Below are 25147 nucleotides of genomic sequence, written 5' to 3'. Positions count from 1 at the left end.
TACGTAGCCAATACCTTGCGACAGCCAATCGATAGCCAGTCAATAGCTAATCGATAATAGATCAACAATCAATAAATTCCGTAAAATGCTGGGGATGACTTGGTAGTGCTTAGCCTAGCCCGAAAGCCAGGACTAGCTAGGTGCCCATCAGCTTCGGTGTCTCTTAAGCATTGCGCCTCCAGTGCAAGCTACGCAAATTTTTTTAAGTACACTGGAGGAATAAGGCCTCTCCCTGCAATCTCCAATTGCCCCTGTCTTGCGCTACCTGATTCCAAGTTTTACCTAGTACGTGTACATATTATGTTGCCGCGGGCAATCCGCCGCGCCATTGTTTGGCATAAACCTGTACATTAGAATTGCGTGCGTATTTTTAAAGGTGCGCAAATTACTTTGCATACGTATGCTATTCAAAATGAGCGTAATAGAGAGGCCTGCTTCGAACATTCCGGATGACGTTAAGTGGGAAGCCAATCAAATCACTCGCCCGAGCGACATTATACTCGCCATTACTACACAAAATGTGCTAAGGCGGCTGAAAACGCGCCGCTGCAGTCATTCGCGATGCGGATTTTTTAATTTCTGTAGTAAATCACACACTTTACGCGAAGTACTTGAATCTGTCTGTTCATGATCAGGAGTACCATATATAGCCTACCGACTCAGTGAATTTGTACACAACCAGCAAAATCATTTCTCTGTCCCTTTAGGGTGATTAAAACCGGGATAACATATGTACCAGATATCTCTTGCGGGTAGTCTATTTTATTGAATTGAGTTCTGGAATTTTACGCGCCAAAACCGAGATTTGATTATAAGGCACGCCGTAGTGGGGGACTCCGAATCAATTTTGATCACCTGGGGATCTTTAACGTGCCCACAATGCACGGGACACAGGCGTTTTTGCATTTCGCCCCCGTCGAAATGCAGCGCTGCAGCCGCGATTTGGTCCCACGATCTCGTGCTTAGCAGCACAACACCATAGTCGCTAAACCACTATGGCAGGTAGTCTATTTTATTCCATTCTACATATGCACATCCCCCCTCATGTGAGCGTGCCTACTTGTGGCAAGAGTTCTGTAAATCGAGAAACGTCACTTAAATGAGACCGCAGCATTTATCGTGCCCCGCATTCGGTGCAATAATTCCGTTCAAACTAGTACTAAACACTTCATAATTGTGTTTCGGATATTGTGCAATATACCGCGCTTGTCAAATGAGCCATGTTTCATGACGTGACTATCTTACAATCGTTTCATAGATTTCAGGCACTTGTGCAGACATGACATCAAGTGTTAATGCAGGGGTGGTATATCTTTTAGATACTATAAGGTAGCTTCGTGCATGATCAAAATAAAGGAATATGACATTTCTGCCCCGAGCCATGGCTAATTAGTTAGCAGTCTAGCTAGAATGCTCACAGACCGTGTAGATTATAATGGTGAAGTCAAGCAAAGCAAGGGAAAAACAATCGTAGTACACCAGCAAACGATTCATATGGTCGAAATGTTTTGCCAAGTGACGTTACTCGTTACTTGTCTGCAACGTTAAAGCTGTAGAAAATTATCGCTCCTATCTGTCGCTTTGAAAACGTTCAAGCCGCCATGGCGAGCTCGCGCCAGCGACTGTGGGCCATCATAAAATTGCAGTGGCCGTCCTCCTCAATTCTCGCGGTGGAGACGTCGTCCATGGTGAAGCGCAGCAGGGATTTGCTCTGCGTGTCGTATTTGGGCCACGGCTCGTCGTCCCGGCTGGTCGGAGTCCTGCGCGAGAGGAGCGATGCGGTGACGTATCGCCGCAGTTCTGTCGTGCGCAACTTGTTAGTCCCATCAAAACTAAATATTTTTATCAGTAATGAATTTCAAGAACCTGCTTATACGCGCGAGCCCTTGCATTATGGGCGTTGGCATAGCTTGTATGAAGAATGCAAAATGATTCATTGATGCGTTGTTTATTTGATTCACATGAATCGGGGATAGGCTTGTGCTTCGCCGAATGAAGCGCGACAGAAGTTAAAAGAAGTGAACCCATAACTCCTGCATTATATCAAATGCGTTCCAGTAGTGTTTCCAATAGCGTTTTCTGCTCCTCAGAAACTGTCAATGTTGTGCAGCCGTATTTCTAAAACAAGTAAAAAACCAGATGCTGAAAAGAACCACGTGAAGGTTGTAGATTGTAGCGTCAGTGGTATATAAGATTCCGCTTTCATGTGGCAAAGTGTATGTAAGGCAGTCGGGCCACTGTGTTAACGAGCGCCTTAAACAACACGAGCGATCAATACCGACAGGTACAGGTTCCCATTTAGCGCAACATTGTATAAAATATGCAATGTGCAAGTACAAAGCTATGTTTCATGATACTACGATTTTGAAAAAGAGGCATGATACCACCACCCGAGAATTATCGGAAGCTTTTTTTCATACAGTCACTGGGTTCGCAGTGCATTATTTTGCCTTCTTTAGGCTTGTACAGCGCTGAATATTGTTCTCTTTTTTTGGATTCTGTGAGATGAGTGCGCTCTGGTGATCGGATGTTTAGGTGGGTGCTACGCATGGTGCTCACTGCGCATGTTCTTCTGGATTCTGCTCTCTGTAAAGGAGTGACGCAATAAAATGATGTCAGTTGAGAGTAGCGCCTTGTCCTGTCTAGTGTCCGTCATTTTGCGCTTAACAAAGTAATTATGGATCATCCCATGTCTTTAGAGCGAATGGTTCTCGCGATCCTCCTGGCCTCATGAAACCTGACACTGAGTAAAAAAAAAAAAAAATGCGCCGTTTCGCTTCCCGGACACGTACCCTGTTTTTGCGAACGTCGCCCACCTCCGCATCAGCCGCCTGCTTTGGGCCAGCACTTTTTCGGGCATCTTGCGGTCGCCGGCGAGCGCGCCACCCAGCGTCACGAAGGCGTCGAAGTAGTGCGTCGGGTGGCGGTAGAACCCGGTGGTGGTAGTGTTCTGCTGCTCGTCTTCGACGCGTGCCGTCCCGTTGGCCTCACCGTGCGGCAGCACGTCGTTCGCGGTGGCTTCGAGGACGTACCGGTACACGGTGCCCCCACGCCTCGTCACAAGGTCCGCCATTACCCCGGAAGGGCACGCCACTTTGACGTCGGCAAGGAACTCGGCCGCCTGGACGTAGCGATCGGCGCTGGAGTACCCGTTGCCGCTGAAGTAGAGCCTCCAGACGGGACCCAGCCTCGGTCTGGCGAAGAACTGTAGCACAAGGCGCTCGAGAAAGATGCGCACGAAGCCCCTGGGCCAGCGACCGACTTGAGCCAGGGACCAGTCCTTGAAGAATTGGGCCAGGTAGAATTCGCCTTCGTTCGTCGTGTGTCCGATCAGAAGTTGGGTCCCGTTCAGGGCAGGCAGCAGCTCTCGCGAGGGGTCGGCTTTCTGCGTGCCTTCTTCGGTGGCCGTTGGCATGCCGGCCACGAGCAGAGATCCCTTGCCCCAGGGCTCGTACATGGGGCCCAATTGTTTGCCGTTGATGCCGTCGAACGCTTCGAGGTCGTGAAGAAGAGCGAATGGCGAGGCCGCTCGCAGGCACTCGATCAGGGAGCCTGCGATGTCTTCGTCGTCCATGGAGTTGTTCCTGCGAATCGCCATGTTGGCCAAAAGGATGGCTGTCATGAAATTATGCGTGGTTAATATGAATGCAGAACTTTTGAGTAGAGATGTTGTGGTGTGAAACTTAAGAGTTTGTCTCAACACTTCAGAACTATTCGCACGCTAGTGATATCTCTTCGTATCTCGTTTTTCTTTTTTTTTTTGGGGGGGGGGGGCGAGGGGGGGGGGCGGGAGCGAGGTTGCTTTTTGGTAGGATGGTTTCATTTCCGTTGTAGATCTCTCGTAAACTAGAAACTAGAGACACGTACAAAATATTTCGCGAAAAGTGTCCGCACATGTGCAGCTGTCGCCATTACCTATGAAAACCAAATATGTTACGCCATGTACGACTTATTAAAAGGCTTTACTAAGTGCGTCACTAAATATCAGGTCATTACTTCCCGCAAGTGCTCTGACATAGGTTATTTACAGCCGGTGTGGTTTTTATATACGCAAATACACAAATGACTCCAGAGTACCAGAACCTTAAGTATAAAACATGTTCTGCGTATTTTAAGGCAAAAACGGTGTCTTTGAGTAACTGAGTGTTTCATTTTCAAACGAAGTGGGTGACACTGCTTGCCATTTACCCGCCACGGTGGCTCAGTTAGGTAAGGCGTTGCGCTGCTGAGCGCGTAAACGCGGGATCGAATCCCGGCCGCGGCAGGCGCATTTCGATGGGGCCGTGTGCTTGCGTTGTAGTGCACGTTAAAGAACCCCAGGTGGTCAAAATTATTCCAGAGCCCTCCACTACGGCGTGCCTCATAACCATAACTGGTTTGGCACGTAAAGCCCCAGAAAGAATTGCAACGAGAGACCACTTCCGCTAATTTCAAGCGGGAATTGCGGCGTTGAATGCCCAAAAGCAACACATGTATAAAAGACACCATAGTCGAAGGCTTCGGTAGAACTTCGACAAAGCGAGTTCTTTAAAGGGGCCCTGAACCACATTTTATCGAAGTGGAGAAAGACATTTAAAGTGAAAATATGCTATTTCAGAAATACTTTGCCGCAAAAAAGAACTTCAGTGCGTTCAGCAGAAGCGGTGTTATTGGCATTCAAACACGGCCTCCCCTTCTTCCTGCAATGCCTTGCACTGCGAAGGCTACGGCGGAGTGGGGCGGGGCCACAACGCTCCGCCTTCGTAATGTCACCGTGGAAAAGTCAATAGAAAATGTGTATTAGGAACCACCGGTACCTTGTAACATAATAAAACTTCTTCTTGGACAAGTTCGTGCGATTTGGAAAACATTTTAGGGCGCTAAGAAGACGCATGCAAGCTAGAAACACATACAGGGCGTCTGTGTGTCTGCGAGTGTTTCTCCCTTGCGTGTGTATTTTTAGCACCCTCAAATCATGTTTTCCAATCTACATCGTAACAATCCACTTCATTTTTATTTTCATGTTTAGTTATTCGCTCGGACTTTGTCGTGCCGCTGTTATCTGAGGTATCAGCTAGTCGGTATGACCGGTTAAAATAAAATTAAATTAACTAGATTGTCACAAGAATTACTAATAAATATGTCAATTTATAAGTACTTACATTGGATGGTCTACGAGCCCAAACCACGATCTGGTTATGAGGGACGCCGTAGTGGGGGGCTCCGGAATAATTTTGACCACCAGCGTTCTATACAGTCTTAAAACGTTTTGCACCCTTTGGGGCTCATCTTGTCCCACAAAAATTATCATCATCTATCTTGCGCGCCTCTCCTTTCTGCAAAGCTGCGCGCCCGACACTTCCAGGTCCTGAACGGAATGCGCGTTATGAACGTGATATAGCATTCCCGACAGGTAAGTAGTAGCGCAGAGATTTCAAAAAAATGAACGCCAGCAAGGCAAATTATGATTACGGTGGTCGGACAAGATAAGCCCCAGTGGGTGCAAACTTTTTTAAGAGTGTAACATGCACCCAATTAATTGTACGCTTGTGTTTCTTGCATTCCGGCCTCATCGGAATGCGGCCACCGTAGCCGCGATCCACGAGCCATATCCCCTGGGCTATCATGGCGTGGATTATGGGAAATCCAACGCACATGTTGGCACCTACGATAAGCGCAGCTTTCTTGAATCATTTCAATGAAATGCTGTGGAAGGAGGCACATGATGCGTGCTACGTACTGGATCTATTGATAACCTATGCAATTGTTTAACCGCGGCGCAGGTGCATGGGATACCCCCCGTTACCTGTATACTTGGCGACAGACACCAACGTCGAATCAGGAAGAAGACTAAAAATAACTATAGGTCCACATGCTACACCTGAGCGACTGTAATGCGCTAACATTATCAAGAACACCAGGGTTTCAGTGTTTCCAGGATTAGCGCGGGTTATAAACCACATTGAAACCCTCGCGAGAACATATAACTTCACTACGACTACGGGGTCCACCGAGATAACTCGGCAAAGCCCCACTACGTCAATCTCTGGGGTGGTATAATATAGGCAAAAAAAAAAAGTTTGCTCTCATTTTTCTTCTGGTGTATTACGTGGCGTTGATTATGAGGCACGCCGTATAGTGCGGGACAGCGGATTAATTTTGACCAATTGAGGTTCTTTAATGTGCACCCAACGCACGGTACACGGGCATATTTGCACTTCACGCCTATCTAAATGCAGCAGCCGCGACGGGGATTTGATCCCGTGAACTCGTGCTTAGCACCGCAAGGTCATAGCGGCCATAGCCCCTAAGCCACCACGGCCGTTCGCTCTAATACAGTCCGTGGACTCGGACGATATTTCACAGCAACTGCTAATAGATACTGACGTGCTGGCAGTTCTCCTTGCGTGAGCGCAGACAGCAGCCGCGTACTCTCGTATCTCCGGGGGGCCCGCGAACGGTACTCGCTCGGTCGCCTCGAACGGGCTTCCGCCCTGCATGACGACGCGGTGGAACAGCCGTTGGCTCGCCGGCATCAGCAGGTGCAGGCCGGCACTCACGGCGCCGCTATCCACTCCGACGAGCGTGACGGAGGCGTTGTTGCCGCCGAAAGCGGCCGCGTTCTTCGAGACCCACTCGAGCGCGGCGTGCTGGTCGCGCAAGCCCTGGTTTCCGGGCACGCTGAAGAACGGTGTTGTCAGGAAGCCGAACACGTTGAGCCGGTAGTTGGGTACGAACACCACGACGTCCTCGGTGGCCGCCATGTAGCGGGCGTCGTACAGCGCGTCGTCGTTCGAGCCCCGCTGGAACTCGCCGCCGTGCAGGATCACCAGCACCGACCTGGGAGATCGAGGTACCCCAGTCGAATCAGCTCACGCCGTTTATCGCTTGATGTGATCGTGCCAGTACAGCTTTTCTCAGGTTTAATTTTCTTCTAGGAATGGGGAAATGAAATGCGATGGCAGTTGTTCAAGTAATAGGTGATCCTGTTTTATTTTACCCTTTGTATTTTTACGACAGCTCCGACGGGCTCACTCTTCTATTGTTTTGATGTCCACCGCGCTGTCCGCCGGCGAGCAACGCAAAAATTTCAGTCGCCTATATTCCAAACTGGGCTACCGCCTGTGCGACATGCATTTACTGGACAGTATGGATAACAGGGCTGGGTGATTGATCGGTTAACCTTCCGGTTAATCGATTAAAGCTTTAAATTATTCGTGGCTTACTTATTTTGATCGCGTTTAATCGGTTAAGCTGACATGACCACAAAAAAGGCAACTTCCGGCATTGATGTCCCTGCTTATCGTGCTTCACAGAGAGGAAGGGAACGAGTTCCGGCTGCGCCCACACATGCGCACGGCACTTGCGGCAATACGTGATGAAATATTTTTAGTTTTCCTATCCCTCTTTGTGTGATGTAGCACACGTGTGTGCGTATTCTTTTCTTAGCCAGAAAATTAAAGATAACCACCGGCATCTCACTTTCCTTCGGTGCTTGAAGGCGGCAGGAGGCGGAGCGCAGAACGAAAACAGACGCCGCCTCTTCTGACTTTTTGACAAAGAGAGTTGATGAGGAGTTGACGCGCTAAAGGCGCCGGCAAAACGCAAGCCTGAACTCTTCCCGACGCTTGCAAGTTGTCTGTGTTCCTGTGTTGTAAGTTTCCAGCTAGGCTCAAGCTTGCAAAATCAAACAAATATAAAAGTAAATCTCGAAGGAAAGTTTGGATTCAAATTTGACTCTATAGGGGGGAAGTTAGTAGTCCTAGGCAAGTTCACTGCCTTATACGCAAAAAGGCATTTTTCGTGCCCAGTGGCACCACTGCACTTCACTATCACATGCGAGCGAAATATCCAGTTTTGTCGACGCAACAAGGGTTACCTGAGAAGAAAGCAGGCGACCAGATTGCTTTAGAGTCGGGAATTGATCAGAAAGTGGACGCCCTCTGCTCAGATAACGCGCGCAACATCTGCCCTGGAAGTGGAAAAGCCAACTTCCAGAACCTGAAACGTGGGGTGCACACGCTCCGAGTGTGGGTTCGCAAGCCGCTTCACCTGACTGGTGTGGACAGGTTGTTGGCTATCTGTCGGTGCGTTGTATCCCACTTTAAGCACAGCTCGAATCATCAGTCGTTCCTCGTTCCTTGCAAAGCAGGCAGCGGAGACTAGGTGCATCTAAAAAGAAGCTCCAGCAAGACGTTGTCACATGGTGGAACAGCACTAAGTGAATAATCGTAAACAGCCTGTTTGAACTTATGAAGTCATTGCGCCGCCTCATGGGTTAACAGAGTGGCAGCAAGCCTCCAAGCCTCACTGATGAGCAGCGGGACATGTTAGAGAAGCTGTGGGATGCTTCTGCTTGATGTGACGGAGCTCCTTGTGGAAGAAGCATATGTAACTCAGCTCGTTTTCATCCCGGCCTTAAAGCTACTCGAAAATTAGATGACGGGGAACGACTGCGATCCGGTGTTAATGTGCCGCTTCAAGGCGATGCTGGAAGATTTCGTTGATGCTAAAGTTGTCGCTTGAAAAATTACGATGTTAGCGAGCCGGCTGCTTGCCTCGATCCAACATTCAAGAGCCTGGCGTGCCTCGACAACTACCACCGGGAAAACATGTGGGAACGGCTTTTGAGGCTAGCGAATGGATGATCGGTCAAGCAGATCTCGTATAACCAGATGAAAGAACACAAGTACTCCTTTTCAGCGGAAAACGACGAGGAAACAGCTACAAGCCAGGTATTGTATCGCTCAATGATAAAAAGAAATGACGACTGGGACCCCTTGTAGCAGTCGCGAGCGCAGGGCTCCCTTCCACCGGACATAAGGCCGGTTGTAAAGACGGTCATGTGCCGTGTGCCTCCCGGAAACATCAGTGTCATGCGAGCTCAGCTTCTCTCCAGCTGGCATGACTGTTAATAAGCAAAGAAACTCAGGACGGTAACAAGCTTCTTTGCCTCCGCAACTGGACCTGAGATTGCGTTCAACTGAGCTTGGCATGCTTCAATGGCCATTTGCGCAATGTGTCGTTCAAGCAATAATAAAGGCAACTGGCCATTCCAATAGCACTGTTTACTTTAACACGAAAGTGTTTTATGCCGGAGTTCGCGATGAACTTCCTTTAGAGGATGTAACGGATGTGACGTTCGGTGCCAACGAGTAGATAAGTTTTAAGGCGAATGCCTTAGATCTCCGTTAGCGTTGTGAGGTACAGAATATATCACGTGACGATTAGCAAAGTAATTTAATCATTGATTAGTGATTGGATTGTATTATTGATTGATTGTATTAGGGTTGATTAAGGTGCACTAAGGAAGATTAAGGTGGATAGGCTGATTTAAGCTGGATTAGAGTGGATTCAGGTGGATTGAGGTAGATTAAGGTCTATGATTTAGTATTAAGGAGAATTAGGGGGGATTAGAGCAGAATAGGATAAATTAAGGTGAATTAAGGAGGATTAAGGTTGATTGGGGTGCATTACGGTGGATAAAGGTTGATTAAGGTGTATTTAGGTGGGTGAATCAATACGTTTATCGAGGTCAATTACTAAAAGGGACTCTCATCATGAGAAGGAAATTTACAGAAGAACAAAACTGGGTTGGAGTGCGTACGGCAGGTATTGCCAAATCCTGACTGCCAGCTTACCACTGTCGTCGAAAAGAAAAGTGTACAATCATTGCATTCTACCGGTGCTTACATATGGGGCAGAAACTTGGAGGTTAACAATAAAGCTCGACAACAAGTTAAGGACCGCGCAAAGAGGGATGGAACGAAAAATATTAGGCCTAACGTAAAGAGACAAGAACAGAGCGGTGTGGATCACAGAGCAAACGGGGATAGCCGATATTCTAATTGACATCAATATTTTAAAAATGGAGCTGGTCAGGCCGTGTAATGCGTAGGATGAATAACTGGTGGACCATTAGAGTTACAGAATGGGTACCAAGGGAAGGGAAGCGCAGTCGAGGACGACAGAAAACTAGGTGGGGTGATGAAGTTAGGAAATTTGCAGGCGCAAGTTGGAATCCGCTAGCGCAAGACAGGGATAAATGGAGATCGCAGGGAGAGGCCTTCGTCCTGCTTCGTCCTGCAGTGGTCATAAATATAGGGCGATGATGTATAATGATGATGAACGTGGGTGAAGGTGAATTAAGGTTGATTAGGGGGTATTAAGGGGGATTAAGGTGGGTTAAGGTGAATTACAGTAGGCTTTACGAGGCTTTCGCCTTCGCGTCTCTTAGGCAATAGCTAAGGACACTTTTGGCGTTTGTTTACAGGGATGGCGCCGCCATCTAGGAGTGGTGAAGCGAAGTACTGTATCGTGACAATAACGAGCGCCGATAGGGACCGCTACGGTAGTCACAGTGCAGCGGAGGCTCCAACGCGGTATAGCGTGGTCTCGGCACTTTGCACACATGGTTTGTCTTTCGCGTCGGATTAGCCTGTGGCACCTCGTCGCCTACGGAGTGTTGCTTCGACATGCATCAGCAGGGATTACACGTCGCCTACTGCTTCCCTTGTGATGCCAACAACTAAGAAAACTGCTGCGGTAAGCGGTGAAGAAAGGTAACGGCGTAGACGAGCGATTCTCGCTTTGGTCTAGCGAGAGACACATCAGCGTAAAGCAGAACGCCTTCGCGCGTTCGTGGCGCACGCTGCGAAGTCTGCCACCTGCATTCCTAAAGCTGAGCCCGTTGCAACTCAACCGGCTGCCTAAGACACTATGGAGTCGGACCAAAATGCTCGTACCGCCGCCGAAGCGATTCGGCAGCTGAGCGCCGCTCGCCAAAACGACGCCGCGCGCCACGCAAACCTGCCACACAGTCGCCGGCCCGCAAGTCATGCGCCTTTCGTTGCAGCGGACCGTGAGTTCACGAAGCAAACATGCAACAGCTTCTGTGAAGACACGTTTCACTTTCGTGTTGTACTGATTCCTTTGGAAGAGGGATCACCATAACCTTTTTGTTTCTTCAAAGTGTCTGTATCGGGACAAATCCCCAGCTTAGATTTTAGATTTTTTTCGCTTGTTTGAATAAATGGACAAATCTAATTGATGAATTAATGAATTAAAAGGTACCCAGTAATCGGCTTGAAATTTTTAATACACGCCCAGCCATAACGAATAACGTTCGAGAAGCTTCCGATACACTAGGCACGTCATCCGCCAAGCTTTAAGACAACAGCGAGCGTACACAGGAAAGAGGTCACCGGCAAAGACTTAAAACAAGTAAACGCATGCGAGGAAATATGCAAGCCTGTGCTGACTAATTGGATAATTAGATGTAGCAACCCAGAGCAACACTGATACGAGTGATATCACAGTCACTCGTAGTGAGAGGCTCCCGAAAATTTTCGACCACCTGCAGTCTGTCATCACACATTTAAAAAATGGTACATTAACATTTCTGCACTCCGCCGTGGCTGGGAATGAAATCTGCGACCGCGTCCTCCGCCGCAGAGCGCTGTAACCGCTGAGCTACAACGGCAGCTTTTAGCGTGTGTACTACGGTCAAAATCTTATGCACTATTAGTCGGAGACAACCTGAGAATAAAAAGTTAGGCGTACGCTGTCCAACTCAAACAAAATTATGCGCCAGCCAATTAGCTTTGCTTATTTTTCTGACTTCAAAGAGTTCTTCGTGTATAAGCGTGCATTTTTTTTTCATTCAGAACTTAGTTTTAGAGAGATAGCTCTACTACTCTAGGTACAAACCCAGAAAACGCATGGTTCCGTAAAACTGAACTTCAAGCTCAGCCAAGGCCAAGCTGATACTCAGCCTGCCACTACCGGTGGTTGCTGCATAGGCGGCGTGGGCGCCCATATCTTCAAAGCGATTTGCGATGTCAACAAAGTGCGCGGTCGCGCGGGCCTAATCTTCAAAGCGATCTGCGATGTGTACAAAGTGCGCTTAGTGCTTGTAGCTTCGTATGCGCTGTGCTTTCGACGCTTAGTTCGCGTTGAAGCGAGACACAGCATGAAAGTCAATTCGCTCGCTGCTGCCGCGCCGAGCAGCGTCCGTGTGTTGTCTTGTGGTGCAATTGTAGGTGCGGTAGTTGCTGACGACGCCGAGCAGCGTCTGTGTCTATTCGCAAAGCAAGCAAAGTCGTGCTATCGCTCGAAAAACTTGGTATGAACCGCGTTCAACCACGGCAATTTGTTTTTCTTGTTACTGGGTTTAGCATCAAACCTGAACGTCTGTGCAAATTCCTTGTGTGATTATCGATATCAGTGCTCAGCCAAAGCTAATATCGTAGTTTGAAACAATGACATTTCAGTTTCTAATTAGCCTAGCATTCCCATTAGCAGAGCCAAGTCATTAAGGTGCTAGTGGACTCCAGTTGGCTCGGCTATCTTTCAGAGGTGAAGGGCAGGTACGCTGCGATTTTGTGGGTGGAGATCGTACTGCGTCCTTAAGTTGTCACCGACTATAGACTATTTTACGGAAGCATTTAGGTGCCTCCGTCTTGGACTGTTAACGCTGTTGTTTTCTATCTTTAACGACCAAGTGTATGTTACAACAGTTGATTTGCAAGCATGAAAGTAGTTTTATAAATGCGCTCAGCGTTTCATGACCACGTTACGTGACTTCACTTCTCATAAAACTTGGAAATTGTTTGTGTAACAGCCCAAGATGGCGGCGCCCATGAATCGAATGTGAAATCACATACAGCTTCGCTTTGAAAGGAACCGCAGTCTTAACCTGTTCGTGGCTCCCTCCGGCGCGAACACGTTCACGTGAAGGCAGTTCTCGGCGCCGACGAATCCCTGCGGGTTGTTGTCGACCAGCGAGGGCAGGGCTGGCTGCACGCAGCGGTCGCGCACCCTCTCGGAGGCGTCGCGGTAGCCGCTCCATGGGGTGCCGGGAGACGGAGGCGAGAAGCGGTCGGCGCCCACTGGAGCGTCCGCGAACGGAATGCCGTAGAACACGGCCACGTCCCTGCGGGGGAGTCCCGGCACCCCCTTTATCGTTTGCCAGCGAATAGCGTCTAGGTTTCTTGAAATCAGCGGCATGCAAATTAGACAATAGGCGACGACTGAGAGAAAGAGAGACAGCCTCTCGTCTAACCTGATGCAACCAAAAATACCAGGAGGGAGGCGAACGAAACCGAAGGATGTACTTCGCATAATCTGCCAAGGAAATGACTTCGGAACATTACGCCTCCACGCATCTTGATTGAAATCTCGGGTAATGAGGAAGCTTTAGCTCGTAGACAAATAGCAGTCGAGCCCGGATATATGGAACCCGCACATAACGAATTATTGTGTATATGGAAAAGCTGTAAAATTCGCTTGATAATTCCTGTATAAAATTTTGATTTTATATATCGAATTACCTATATATCGAACTTTTTGTGATCCCCCTCAGATTCGATATATCCAGGATTCGAATGTAATATTTTCTAATAAGATTATGTGTAATACGCAGAAAGGCTCTCGTGAGACAACTGAAGCAACTGGAGGAAGCATAATGTTTGATATGTTTAGCAAAACTGACGAAAACAGGCAAGTAAAGACGAATAATTGAAGCACGAAGTTTACAAATCGGTAACGCTGCACCGAAAACAAATATCGCAATTCAGTCAGCCGCATTTGTAAGTTCACCTAAAGCTGACAAATTTGATGTAGGGTTGTAAAAGTGATGTACAGCTTGCGGGAAATTGTTGCAATGCTTACGAGGGTGTTGCTCAACTCCCACTCGCAGATTAGTGGCATACTTGAGAGCGGTGAATATCATAAGTGAATTTTCCCGCCTTAAATCTGTTAATAGAGGCAATTTACGAAATTTTCATATTGGTGTTATTACTGAGACTGGACACTGGCACTGGAAGCACGGCACTGGAGCTTTTTCTCACTTTAGAAATTTTCAACAATTTCTGTTGAAAATCATAATAAAGTCACAGCGTAAATAAAAACCCGCTTGCTGCGGTCACTAGATTTTGGCATTCTCGTGTAAATGCGACAAACCTCAACAAATTTGTGGTGCTGGGTGCATTGCGAAGCGCTTTCTCCCGTTCTCGGCAGTTTAGGGGCTCCCAAGGTTTAAGCTTCCTCTGAAGTGTATGAGCTTGACATGTACTCAGGTGTTTTAGCAAGGAATTTCGCCTATTTTTATTTGTATGGTATCTGGGCCGAAATAATTTTTGCTGGATTTGCCGATGCTCTCAGAGGCCTACAGAGTACAAAAGCCACTTTTTTCGTGCACCACCCTTGTTTGCATTCGATCCTCTCACGGTTATGCGAAGGTGAGACGAGGGCGTAAGACAGGATGAACACTGCTCGGTTTCTCATGAGTGTTCTACCACTACCGCTAAATAATAATAAAAAAAAGTTTCTGTTCTTTCTTTTTTTATATAGAGCGATAGTGCTTCTACACTCTGTAGCACGGTTTTCAATGTTCCCAGTGAGATCAAAGTTATTACCATCCTCGGAGATATTGTACCGTGCCTCTTTAACGGACAAAACTGCTGACTTATGCAGACTAGAATGGGACATTACCTCTAGCGTGATACTCGGTCCAAAAACCGAAGGGTGCCCAAACAAGTTCCATTAAACAATTAAACTCATTAAAAAAATCAAGAGGCTTGGCACGTGCCCAAGCACTGCAATTGTATCTTTACACACTCTCTATCGTTATAATACTCTTAATTTTGCAAAAAAGAAAAACGCAATGCACAGCGTACGGCATTGTATATGGCAAACACATTTTTCTGCAAATTTATTATACAGTGATTGATTTAAAAAATGTTCCGAAGGTATATCGAAATCACGTGCCCACAAGAAAAATGCACAATCTTTCTTAAAACCATGGAGGAAGGAAACCCCAGGAAAGGCCCTGGCCAGCACGAACGTATTGGAAAAGCTGTGGCGGAAGTCACGTGCTGTTTCTCGCAAAGCAGCACTGGGACGGGTACCCCAAATGTGAACGTTGCCATGGCAACCGCGCTCCTGAAGCTTTCGCTGCTGCTCGCGGTCTCTGAAAAGTGAGATACGATTTTTCCGCCGGTGTCTTTCCCGCAGCACCTTTTGTTCGCGAGAAAAGCCGACTTTGGAGTGCGGTGTGTAAGCTTGAAAGCTGTGTTTTGGGTCTGTGAGTGTGAGTGTTGGCCAGCAACAGATACACTCAAGCAATCACGGCGCGGATCTTCGTTGTCTTCTTCAATGTGCCACGGGAAAACACAGGAGCGCGTCTGCTTCACTAAACCTGCTACAGAAGTTTTGTAGGCTTTGTTTTGACGCGCGTCAGGAGCACACACTTCCGGCGGCTCGTAACAATGCAAGTTCAAAGTTCGCGCCCATCTGCTCCGGCGAGCTGCAGAACCCCTGATTGGAGGCGCATAGAAAGGTGGCACACCAACATGGCTGCACTTCCGGCTTCAAAAAAGTGACGTCAGGGCCTCTCCTGTTTTGTTTCCTTCCTCCATGCTTAAAACGGACAGGCTCATATTAGTAGCCTCGATCTTACATGCTTATTATAGTCCGCGGTACCTTCATTTCTTTAACGATAGTGCGTATGTGGGCGTTCATTTCGTAACATGAGTGGGCTCAAGTTCAGCTGCAGGTAAGCGCACATCAGGAACAATTTAGGCAGGACTGAAGGCGCAATACCAGGCCCTAATTGTACTCTATTCGAGTATTAAGCTTGCTTCAGCTCTTGAACCAGGACATGCTTGTCCGCCTCTACTTCCTCCGTTGCACCGAACCGCAAGAAATAATGGCAACAATACACCATAAAACCAAGTTTCGTACTTACACTGTGCCAATCGCCTGTCGTGTTCTTCCGTATATTACGGGGAAATGGTAAAGAGATATTCTTTATTTCATTTTTTTTTTTTGCGACAAGTCTAATTAGGGAAGCGCTTTCGGAAGGCACTTATGTAAGAAATATATTCGCTATTTTACTCCCCTAAAAGCATACTCTTATTTCTCAGCGCTAAATCTTAAAAAGGGGGAAAATGCAGATAGTGTATATGTTGAATACAGATTGCGTAGACATTAAACACAACTCCCGGGATCCGCATTAGCCACTAAGGATTAACTTTAGACGAGTACACTCGGTGTCCGCCTGCCTCAATAACACTTCTGTACAGAGGAAATCGAATTCCACAAACTTTCATTTCTAGAGAATGTAATAAACATTAAGATAAGGTCACGCGTGCTCTGCGCAGCCACAGGCACCTCAAGCCGCGTCATTAGAGCCTACCTGCCAAGCACAGAGACGCGTAGTCCAGTCACCGCTCCCAGGCTGGTCACCGCAGTCACTTCCCGGGGCCTTGTCAGCCGGTGGAACATGGCAGGAGGCGATGCGCTTAGCCAGTAGGCTACCAGAAGCGCCGCGCCTATAACCAACACGGCACCTGCATGAAGAACCAAGCACGCACGAAGTGAAATGATAGTGGCACATCGAGCGTCCTTCGTAACGTGATTGAATGAAAAAAAGGACAACCAATGATGTCTAGCTGTACGAACAATCTACCCTTGTGAACCACGGGACCTAAAGCACTGCACGGGCTCGGGCTTACCCGAAAGCCGTGCAGCTAGTTATCCTCGCGCGTCTCGACTCTGAAAAACACGTCTTTTTCGGTCTCGGGCCGGGTTCGGGCCGGTTTCGAGCCCGGCTCGGGCTGGGCTCGGGCCTAAGGTAAAGGGGTGGCGCGCCGGGCCGGGCGGGTGACGTAGATTATTTCCGGGCCCGGGCCGGGCCCGGGTCTCACCATAAAACTTTTGGTCGGGCTCGGGCGGGCAGCCCAACGTAAAAACGGGCCCGGGCCGGGCCCGGGCTGAAAACATTGGCCCGTGCGGTGCTCTAACGGGAGCTAAGCCACACTGGCCTTCGCCGCTGCTTTCAAAGAAGCAGCGGCGAAGGCCAGAACTAGTCAAACTACAGAACTAGTCAAACTTGCTGATTGGTTTGCTGCTAACAAGCTTATCATAAATCCCAATAAAACAAAATATATGGTATTCCACTCCCGAACTAAAACTACTCCACATAATGGCATGCTATTACGTATTAATAATTGTCCTATCGAACGTACTGGCTCTTTCTCTTACCTTGGTGTCCTTCTAGATAGCTGCTTAAATTGGCAGCTTCAGATAGATGCTGTCTGTTCTAAATTAGCTTCAAGCTGTTATGCCCTCGTGCAAGCCCGTGAATATTTTGACGCTTCAGTACTCCGCATTTTGTACTTTACTCTAGTGAACTGCCGCCTTTTGTACTGTGTAGAATCCTGGGGTTTGACATATAATTCCTACCTTGAACAAGTAAGACGTTTGCAAAAACGAGCTATACGTACGATAACTTTCTCGCGATACTATGAACCAAGCAAACCACTGTTCTCTATGCTAAAAATCCTGCCTCTTGATTTTGTACGGGAATTAAGATTAGCCACATGTATTAACAATGTTATAAGACACAACGAGCCGTTCCCCATTTCGTTACTCTGCACCCCACTACGCTACACCAGGAACCAAACTTTTGGTAACCTAATAATTCCGCCAATAAGAAACGCCTATGGCAAACGACTGCTACAGTACGCTGGTGAGAAAGTCTGGAATGGTATTCCGCACTATATAAAAAACTCGCAGAACTTGCTGAGAGCAATGAAAAATTACTACTTTGAAGTAATTCTCTCTGCTTCCTAAACTGATAGATATTTATGTTCTATTTTTGTTAGACCATGTATAACTATTATTTATCAAGGTTTTCATGTGTTTATTACGTAGTGACGTGATTTTCCTGTTCTCGTTGTTAACCTGTCGAATAGATTAATACTAATACCTACACAACATGTTCTTATTTCCGTGCTCACGTTGGTTTCGACGGGAATTCAGGGCGCAGGCTCCTTTCCCAAGCGTATCACCCCTGAAGGAAGCCGAACGCCAGGCCGGGGTACGCTTGTACCCTTTTGAACCAGTGGGTGCCCGGCGGCGGTGGGAATCGAACCCACAGCCTCCCGCAGCCGAGGCGGGCGTTCTACCACTAGGCTTTTTGTATATTTTGCGAAGTGTTGTATTTTCTTGTATTTTTTGTTAATCAAATTGACTATATCTATACCAAATTGTATGACAGTTTCTTATATGTATATTTCTAAATGGGCCCCGTACTAGCCATTGGCTATGGGACCATGCAGATTGTGCGTATCTTGTAAAATGGAAAGTATATGCGTAATAAAGAAAGAAAGAAAGAAAGAAAGAAAGAAAGAAAGAAAGAAAGAAAGAAAGAAAGAAAGAAAGAAAGAAAGAAAGAAAGGACTACCTGAAGAATTTGATCATAACCCCACCTATGCCTTAGCCAGTAATCACGTGTCCAGATTGAGCGCTCCAAGTTCTGTGTACAAGGCAGCTGACCCCCTCCTATCACCTCTAATGGGAAACTAAAGAGAACCTCTAGTTAAGTTTAGTGTAATAAACTACTCTCGTAGGAGAAGAAACATGTCATTAGAACTGCAGAATTTCTAAATTTTAACGAAGCGGAATGCAAAAACGTTCGTGTACCGTGCATTAGGTGCACGGGAAAGAACTCCACGTGGTCAAAATTAATCCAAAGTACCCCACTACCGCGTCCTCATTATCCACTGTGCATTTCCTGAACTTAAAAAGGCCAACTGCAATGAAATTTGACTTTGGCTAAGTTGGTTGTAAATGAGTGGTATATACATCTGAAGCAATCTTGGCAAACCCGCGAAGCTGATAATTGTATCATTTTCTTATTAGCAGCTTGTGACCAGCAGCTAAGCAGGCGAAGCGTGCATGTGGCAGTTAGCGATTATGACGTAAGGCCCAAGCACGTGGCCTCCGAGATTTTACTGCGCGCCGCGGGCAGGCATGTGCGTCGCTTTATTCTCTGAGGCTATGCCGAGGAGCCGCGCTTCTAGGTAGTGCGTCATTTCCGATGAGCGGTAATGGCAGCATTTCCTCCTGTTTCGGTATCAAAAACGGCCATTTTTCCTATCTTTTCTGGATGCTTCCACTCATATTTCAAAAGTAAATTTTTTGCGCCGAAGCTCCTTATACCTACACTATCTTACACTAGGCTTCTTACAAAGTCTAAAAATTTCGTTGTAGATGATCGTTAACCATTTCTGGCGCGAATTACGATGTACTACCGAAAAAAATTATCTCAAAGTCGCATCTTTTCAATGATGGTGCAGCAGAGTCTCTTGAATCAAAGCAAACATGGTAGGAGGATCCTCTCTGCATTTACTAGTGCATCCTCGCAATTTAAGAATATTTAAATTTTGACTTAGTGTAAGATCGGTAATGTCACATATCTTTCTTTTTTTTAATTAATCGTTGGCACAAACAACATGTAGAAGTCCATTATTGGCTGCATGTATAACGAATAAAAAGAAACTTACTAATTCGGCCAACACTGCACGTCGGGCTTCCCGTAAAATATTGTGGGGCCTCTAGTGAAACGGTCACGTGTAGCAATACTCTGCCTTCTGCAAACGAGTGACAACGTGGAGAAAAATACCGTGCGTTGCGACGGGGCGTTGGAGCGCTCCACTCTGCATGTACAGCCGTCAGCACGCTTAACACGAACGCTCCGCAGCGTGGCCTGGACCGGCTTAGACTGACGCCAGCGCCGCGAAGTGGTGTGCTCTGTTATCTCGGTATGTTTGCGGCGGCTTACGATAGCTGGAGCGCAGCTCGATTTGACGGCTGTACTGTTGTCGAAATCGATGCCCTTGAGCTTCGTAAGACATTATTGTCAACGCATGCTATTGATAACTTTCACGTGACGTCACGCACTCACCTTATCACCGTGTCGGAGCACCAGCATGGCGACTACGAGCACTTCAGTCAAATACATCTTTATTGAAAGCTTTCACGTGAAGCTTATCATCGTTTCGGTGCACCAACATGGCGGCTACAATGACGTCAGTGCAGGCCATCTATACTTTTTCAGCTGAGGTTCTCTACCCATATGTGAGAAAATGGGATATCCGTGCAGACATTTCCTGCCTTCAGTGAAACATTTTTAGTGAAGAAATGTTTTGCTTTGGGAGATTGGTGCGACACTGTGCTATGAATTAAAGTATACGAAATTCCCCTGACAAAATGTATTTAGGTGCTACGGTTTCGCATATGATATATGCACATGCATTGCGAGTGTACACGGTAGCAACGCTCTTCGATCCGGCGCTGTTAGGCCTCGCCAAGCGATGTCAGAAGAGCGATATCATGACTGTTCTCAGAGACGATGCAGAACCTATTTTTATCATTGTCTCACTGCACATGGCAAAGAAAAATAAAAATATAAAACTTACACACTAGAAAAATGATGATCTTCACGCTGGGGTCGGCCATGCTGGTTCCTTGTTCCTGGTGACTTTCCCGACCTGCGTAGCTTGCTTGCTTGCTTGCTTGCTTGCTTGCTTTCAAAAGTGGCTCGTGCCCACTATGGGGGATTGGCCAAGAATCGGGTGATTGAAGGAAAATAATTATTCGAGTCTAATAAGGATCACTTGTGAAAATTTTTGAATGACGAAAGGAATTTATTCATATAAAATTTAATAACTGAGTTCTTCTTTGTTATCGTCACTTTAACTCGATGATTATGATGATGATGATGCCTCAGTCAATGGCACAATCCACTGTGGGGGATAGGCAACGAGCCGGGTGGTATTATGACTGAAACTTAAAATAAATTAATTTAGAAATAAATAAGTAATAAAAAAGGAACATAAATGAATAATTGAAGATGAGAAGTGAACCGATAATAAAAGCAATAAAGTAGTCTATACTAAGTTAGTGAGCCCTGCCTAGATAGGAATAGTAATATGAACTTAATAATAAATTAAATACAGTAAAGGATAGACATAAATTTTGAATAATAATAGTAATAACATTATAAATTTGATTTTGGGACTTCACTTCTTGAATTTTCTAATTTATAATTTATTGAAGGATAAATCAATCAATCATGAAAAATGGGGAAATATTAATAAGGCAATCTTTTTGGGTCACAGAAAATTATACATGGCTCGGCAAACATTCCCGTGACTATATCCTAACACCGTGGCTGCAAGTGAGAGTATAACTGAACTGCTTAACGGCAGTCCTAGATATTGCGCAGTGGAATTTCCAAACATCGTTGTCAATTATGAGAAAACCACCGACACGATAATAAAAGTGGTCGATTGATTCTGGTTCATTGCAGAGGTAGCATAATGGGTATGCCGCCAGACCACATCTGTGCAAGTAAAAGTTAAGTTGTGGAACACCGCAGCACAGCCTTGTAAATGTTACTTCGAATTGCCGGTTAGGACACCACTGTCGGTTCCAAGAATAATTTAGATGTATAAAGTCTGTAGATTTTGCTAATGCGACGCTTTTGTTGTCTTTGGTCAAAGAAAACTGTCTATATATCTGGCTGCAGTGATATGCGCAGTTGCCGGCAGCACAGATATCGCCGGACTTTTTAAAGAAGCTCGCGCTAAACAATCAGCTATTTCATTAAGATTATTATCTCGGTGGCTGGGTACCTACACGAAATGAACTAAGCTTAAGTGGGGTGGATCTAATGTATAAAACGTGTTCAAAGCTGTCGAATATGTAGATGCTAGTGCGCCAAATTGAAACGGCCGGTCGTTCTTGTTCTTGCATCCAAACAATGGTTCATACCCACTTCGGAAGATTGACTAAGAAAGTGAATCGTTTACATGAGTTTTGATTCAAGTTGTAACCAAAATGAAATTTTGCATAGGGGAGAGAGCATGGCTGAAAGAAAAATAAATGTAGAAATGAGAAGAAAGGCGCAAAAATATTGAGATACAATAATTCAACATCAAGGAATAAAATGAAATAAATGGTTGACAATTTTATAAATTTACCAAGGTAAAATCGCTTTGTGTCCCCAATGTCGTAGTGTACTCATGTTCCCCTCTTTGTTTTCGAGTAAAACGACACTACTATGTTGGGGAATCATCGACAGTACGGCATGTAAATAAATGCACGAATGAACTTGACCAACTTTGGCAGTTTTTCCCGAAAGGCTAAGCAATGAAGGCGATAGCAATATGTATCGTTCATGACTCCCAGCCCTTGCGTTCAAGGGCCCTGTTGAGGCGCCAGTGCTTCTTTCGCTCGCACGTTTAGTACATCATCCCTTCGTAACGAAACATTTGTGGGCATAGCACACATCTACAGTCAATGTCATCACCTTAATACTTAAATATTTTACGCAAGATGCAGCGACCGATTTTAGGCCTTTCTACAGCAATGCTTCATCTATCATGTGCAGGTCATTTCTCCATTTCATACACGAAGCATTGACAACTAATCACGACGCGCATGTTACTCCTTGGCCATATCTGGCCCGTGCGCCATAAAACCCCACACGTAATCATTAAGGTGTACCGTTGTGCTGAAACTCCCTCTGACTATGTTCTAACAAAACGTGACGACATCATGTTGGCGCTACGCAGGACGCCGTAACTAGCATTTCATTAGAAGTTTCTATCATCTCGACGTTGCTAGCTGAAAGTTGTCGAAAGCGGGGCGGCATTTTGAAATATCATTTTAAAAATGATGCCCATTGAGTAACGCTGGTGCATTGCGGTGAAATTAGACGGCGGCAGGGACAATGTTCAAAGTTCATGGATATGGGTGCCATGTATAAACGCTTTATAGCAGTTTCGTGTCGAACGGGCTTCGCGAAGTGCTATCTTGTGTATTGCCTGGGGGTGCTTATATGAACAGAAATATTGCCATTGCTGCTTTATAAACGTATCACAGGAACGGAATGCTACTGTTGAGGAGTACTTCTTCTATACATTTTACTTAATTACTTCTTAATTACAAAACGCGCACTCGGGTGCGTTTTCGTCGTTAGCGCCGCCACTGCCGTCATGCTGTCACGTGATCGACGCGCATGCGCAGTCCGCGCGCGGAGAGTTAGGTCTCCACAGACCCGAAGTGCGTTTGACGGTAACTGTGACAAAGCCACGTCGACGCACCGTCAAGCTCTGCTCGATCGGCTCTGCCTGACAGCGAGGGCAGCGCTCAGGCGTGAGCGTTGTGTGCACACACATTTACGTTAACGCTGTACAGCTGTGTACATGCCCCACCGTGGTGCGTATACTTGTCCCAGTGAACCGGACGGTGAACGTCAAGTTAAACCTACCTAATCATTTCATTTGGCGCCGACAAACACTAACGTTTTTCTTACCGTCTCATCTCGTGCACTGGTCGACGAGCGACGCAGGTAACACCGCTTGACGGCATTCTTCATTAGTCAGCGTTGTGGCAGGCCTGGTATCATCCAGCTGTTTCTTCGGCGCAGCAACAGTTGTCCCTCGCACTGCGTTGCGCCATGTTGTCTCCGCGTACTGTTATACACCATTTCACGGAACCGTTTAGGTGCCGCCACATTGGGCTGATAACGCTTCTGTTTTCTGTCTTTAACAGCGAAGTTTACTGTACTACAATTGTTTCGCAAGCACGAAAACAGTTGTATAAATGCATTCAGCGTTTCATGACCATGTTACGTGACTTAACTTCTCATAAAACTAAGAAATTGTTGGTGTAACAGCCCAAGATGGCGGCGCCCATGAATAGAATATAAAATCGTCTATAGAACACTGGGCGAGGAGCTCGAGCGCAACGCTATACCACGCCGCTCTTTTCCTGTCTATTAACGCTACGCCTAACATTTTTCATTTCGTAGCTCACTGCGCTGCCCTTAACCTCTTCTCGAGTTTGTTTCTTAACCTCCAAGTTTCTAAGCCCCATATGTTAGCACCGGCAGAATGCAATGATAGTGCACTTTTCTTTCATCGACAGTAGTAATTTGCTTCCAGTCAGGATTTGATAACGACTGCTCCATGCAATCCAATCCATTTTTATTCTTCTCTAAATTTTCTTCTCATGATCAGGATCCCTTGTGAGTATTTGACCTAAATAAACGTAATCCTGCACAGACTCTAGAGGCTGACTGGCGATCATGAATTCTTGTTCCCTTGCCAGGCTATTTAACGTTATCTTTGTCTTTTGCATATTAATGCCTAACCTTACTATTACACTTTCCGGTTGAGATCTTCATCATTTGTTGTAATTCATCCCCGGTGTGGCTGAATAGGACAATGTCATCTGCAAACCGATGGCTGTTGAGAGATTCGCCTTTTATGCTGATCATATATATCACTTGTGGAATGTCCGCAATCCAATATATTACATGCCTAGTGATGCAAAATCAGTATGCTCCGCAGGAATTCGACTCGTATCTAAAAACGGGAAATGAACATTACGCCCGTCAAGATGAGGAAGCCGACGTTCTATCATATATAGCTTTCAAGCAGGTATGCGTGTACTACGAACGACCCACATTTGTTGTGGATGCGCCCGCCGCTGTTTGTTTGTCATATAGGTGCTGCCGCGTGGAATGGCACTGCACGTGACGCCCGCATTCCTGATTGCGCGCCTTCAATCGCCGCATTCAATCTCGACATTTCGCCTCGGGCCCACAGGCACGGCGACTGCCGCTTCGATCCACGCTAGCCCAGCACAGGCCGTGTGACAACGCTGCCGGAGACGGCTGTCTCTCGATCAAAGCGGGCACCGTTCGTCATTGCCTACGCAGCTTGACCTTTTAATCAACGAAGACGGGACGCCATTCAGTTGGACGAAAGCAAAGATCGAAAACGAGACCAGCGGGACAGGGAGTGGTCGTTGTTGTTGTTTCCTATCAAGTATGTGGCGGTGATCCCATTTTTAGCATCCAGGCGCGTTTCGATCTCGTCTTCATCAGAAGCTTGACAGCGACCCGGCCCACGAGTAGAAGTTGAACTGTGCCTCACTCGCGTGCCAAGGTTCCTCGCACCCTTCCAAGTGCAGGAGGATGTCTCTAAGGACATGCGCCCGGCTCCGGGGCAGTGTCGTTCTATTGCATGACACCAGGCCACGGTTTGGCTATGAGAACCGCATTTCGACGGAGGTGACCTGCAATAGCGACCCCTACGTACGCTTCGATTTTGGTGCAGGTTATATAAATTTAGGGGGTTAATAATAATGTGAAGCTCACCCGCTACGGTGCTTCTGATAGCCCCTCAGTCGTCTTTGGTCGTTAAACTACGCGTCGGGCAGTCGGACTGAAAGTAGTGAAACTGATTTTTATGACACGTAATTAAGCTCTTCACCATTGAAACTTTTAACTGATCGATGAAAGTAT

The 25147-nt window shown here is 46.7% G+C and overlaps 1 protein-coding gene across 1 annotated transcript; it reads right to left on the bottom strand.

Moving 5' to 3' along the window:
* Positions 1-1591: 1591 nt before the first annotated feature.
* Positions 1592-20286, bottom strand: LOC119456688 (cholinesterase 1). Its single transcript, XM_037718515.1, has 6 exons — positions 20247-20286; positions 16178-16331; positions 12677-12913; positions 6367-6819; positions 2817-3584; positions 1592-1760 (listed from the first exon to the last, which is right to left on the bottom strand). Exons 1-6 carry the CDS (start codon positions 20284-20286, stop codon positions 1592-1594), a joined length of 1821 nt encoding a protein of 606 aa, XP_037574443.1.
* Between the last annotated feature and the right edge of the window lie 4861 nt (positions 20287-25147).

The sequence above is a fragment of the Dermacentor silvarum genome, chromosome 6, assembly GCF_013339745.2.
Source record: "Dermacentor silvarum isolate Dsil-2018 chromosome 6, BIME_Dsil_1.4, whole genome shotgun sequence".
Taxonomy (NCBI): Eukaryota; Metazoa; Arthropoda; class Arachnida; order Ixodida; family Ixodidae; genus Dermacentor; species Dermacentor silvarum.
Note: the sequence above shows the minus strand (reverse complement) of the source record. Positions and strands in the feature narration are given on the sequence as shown.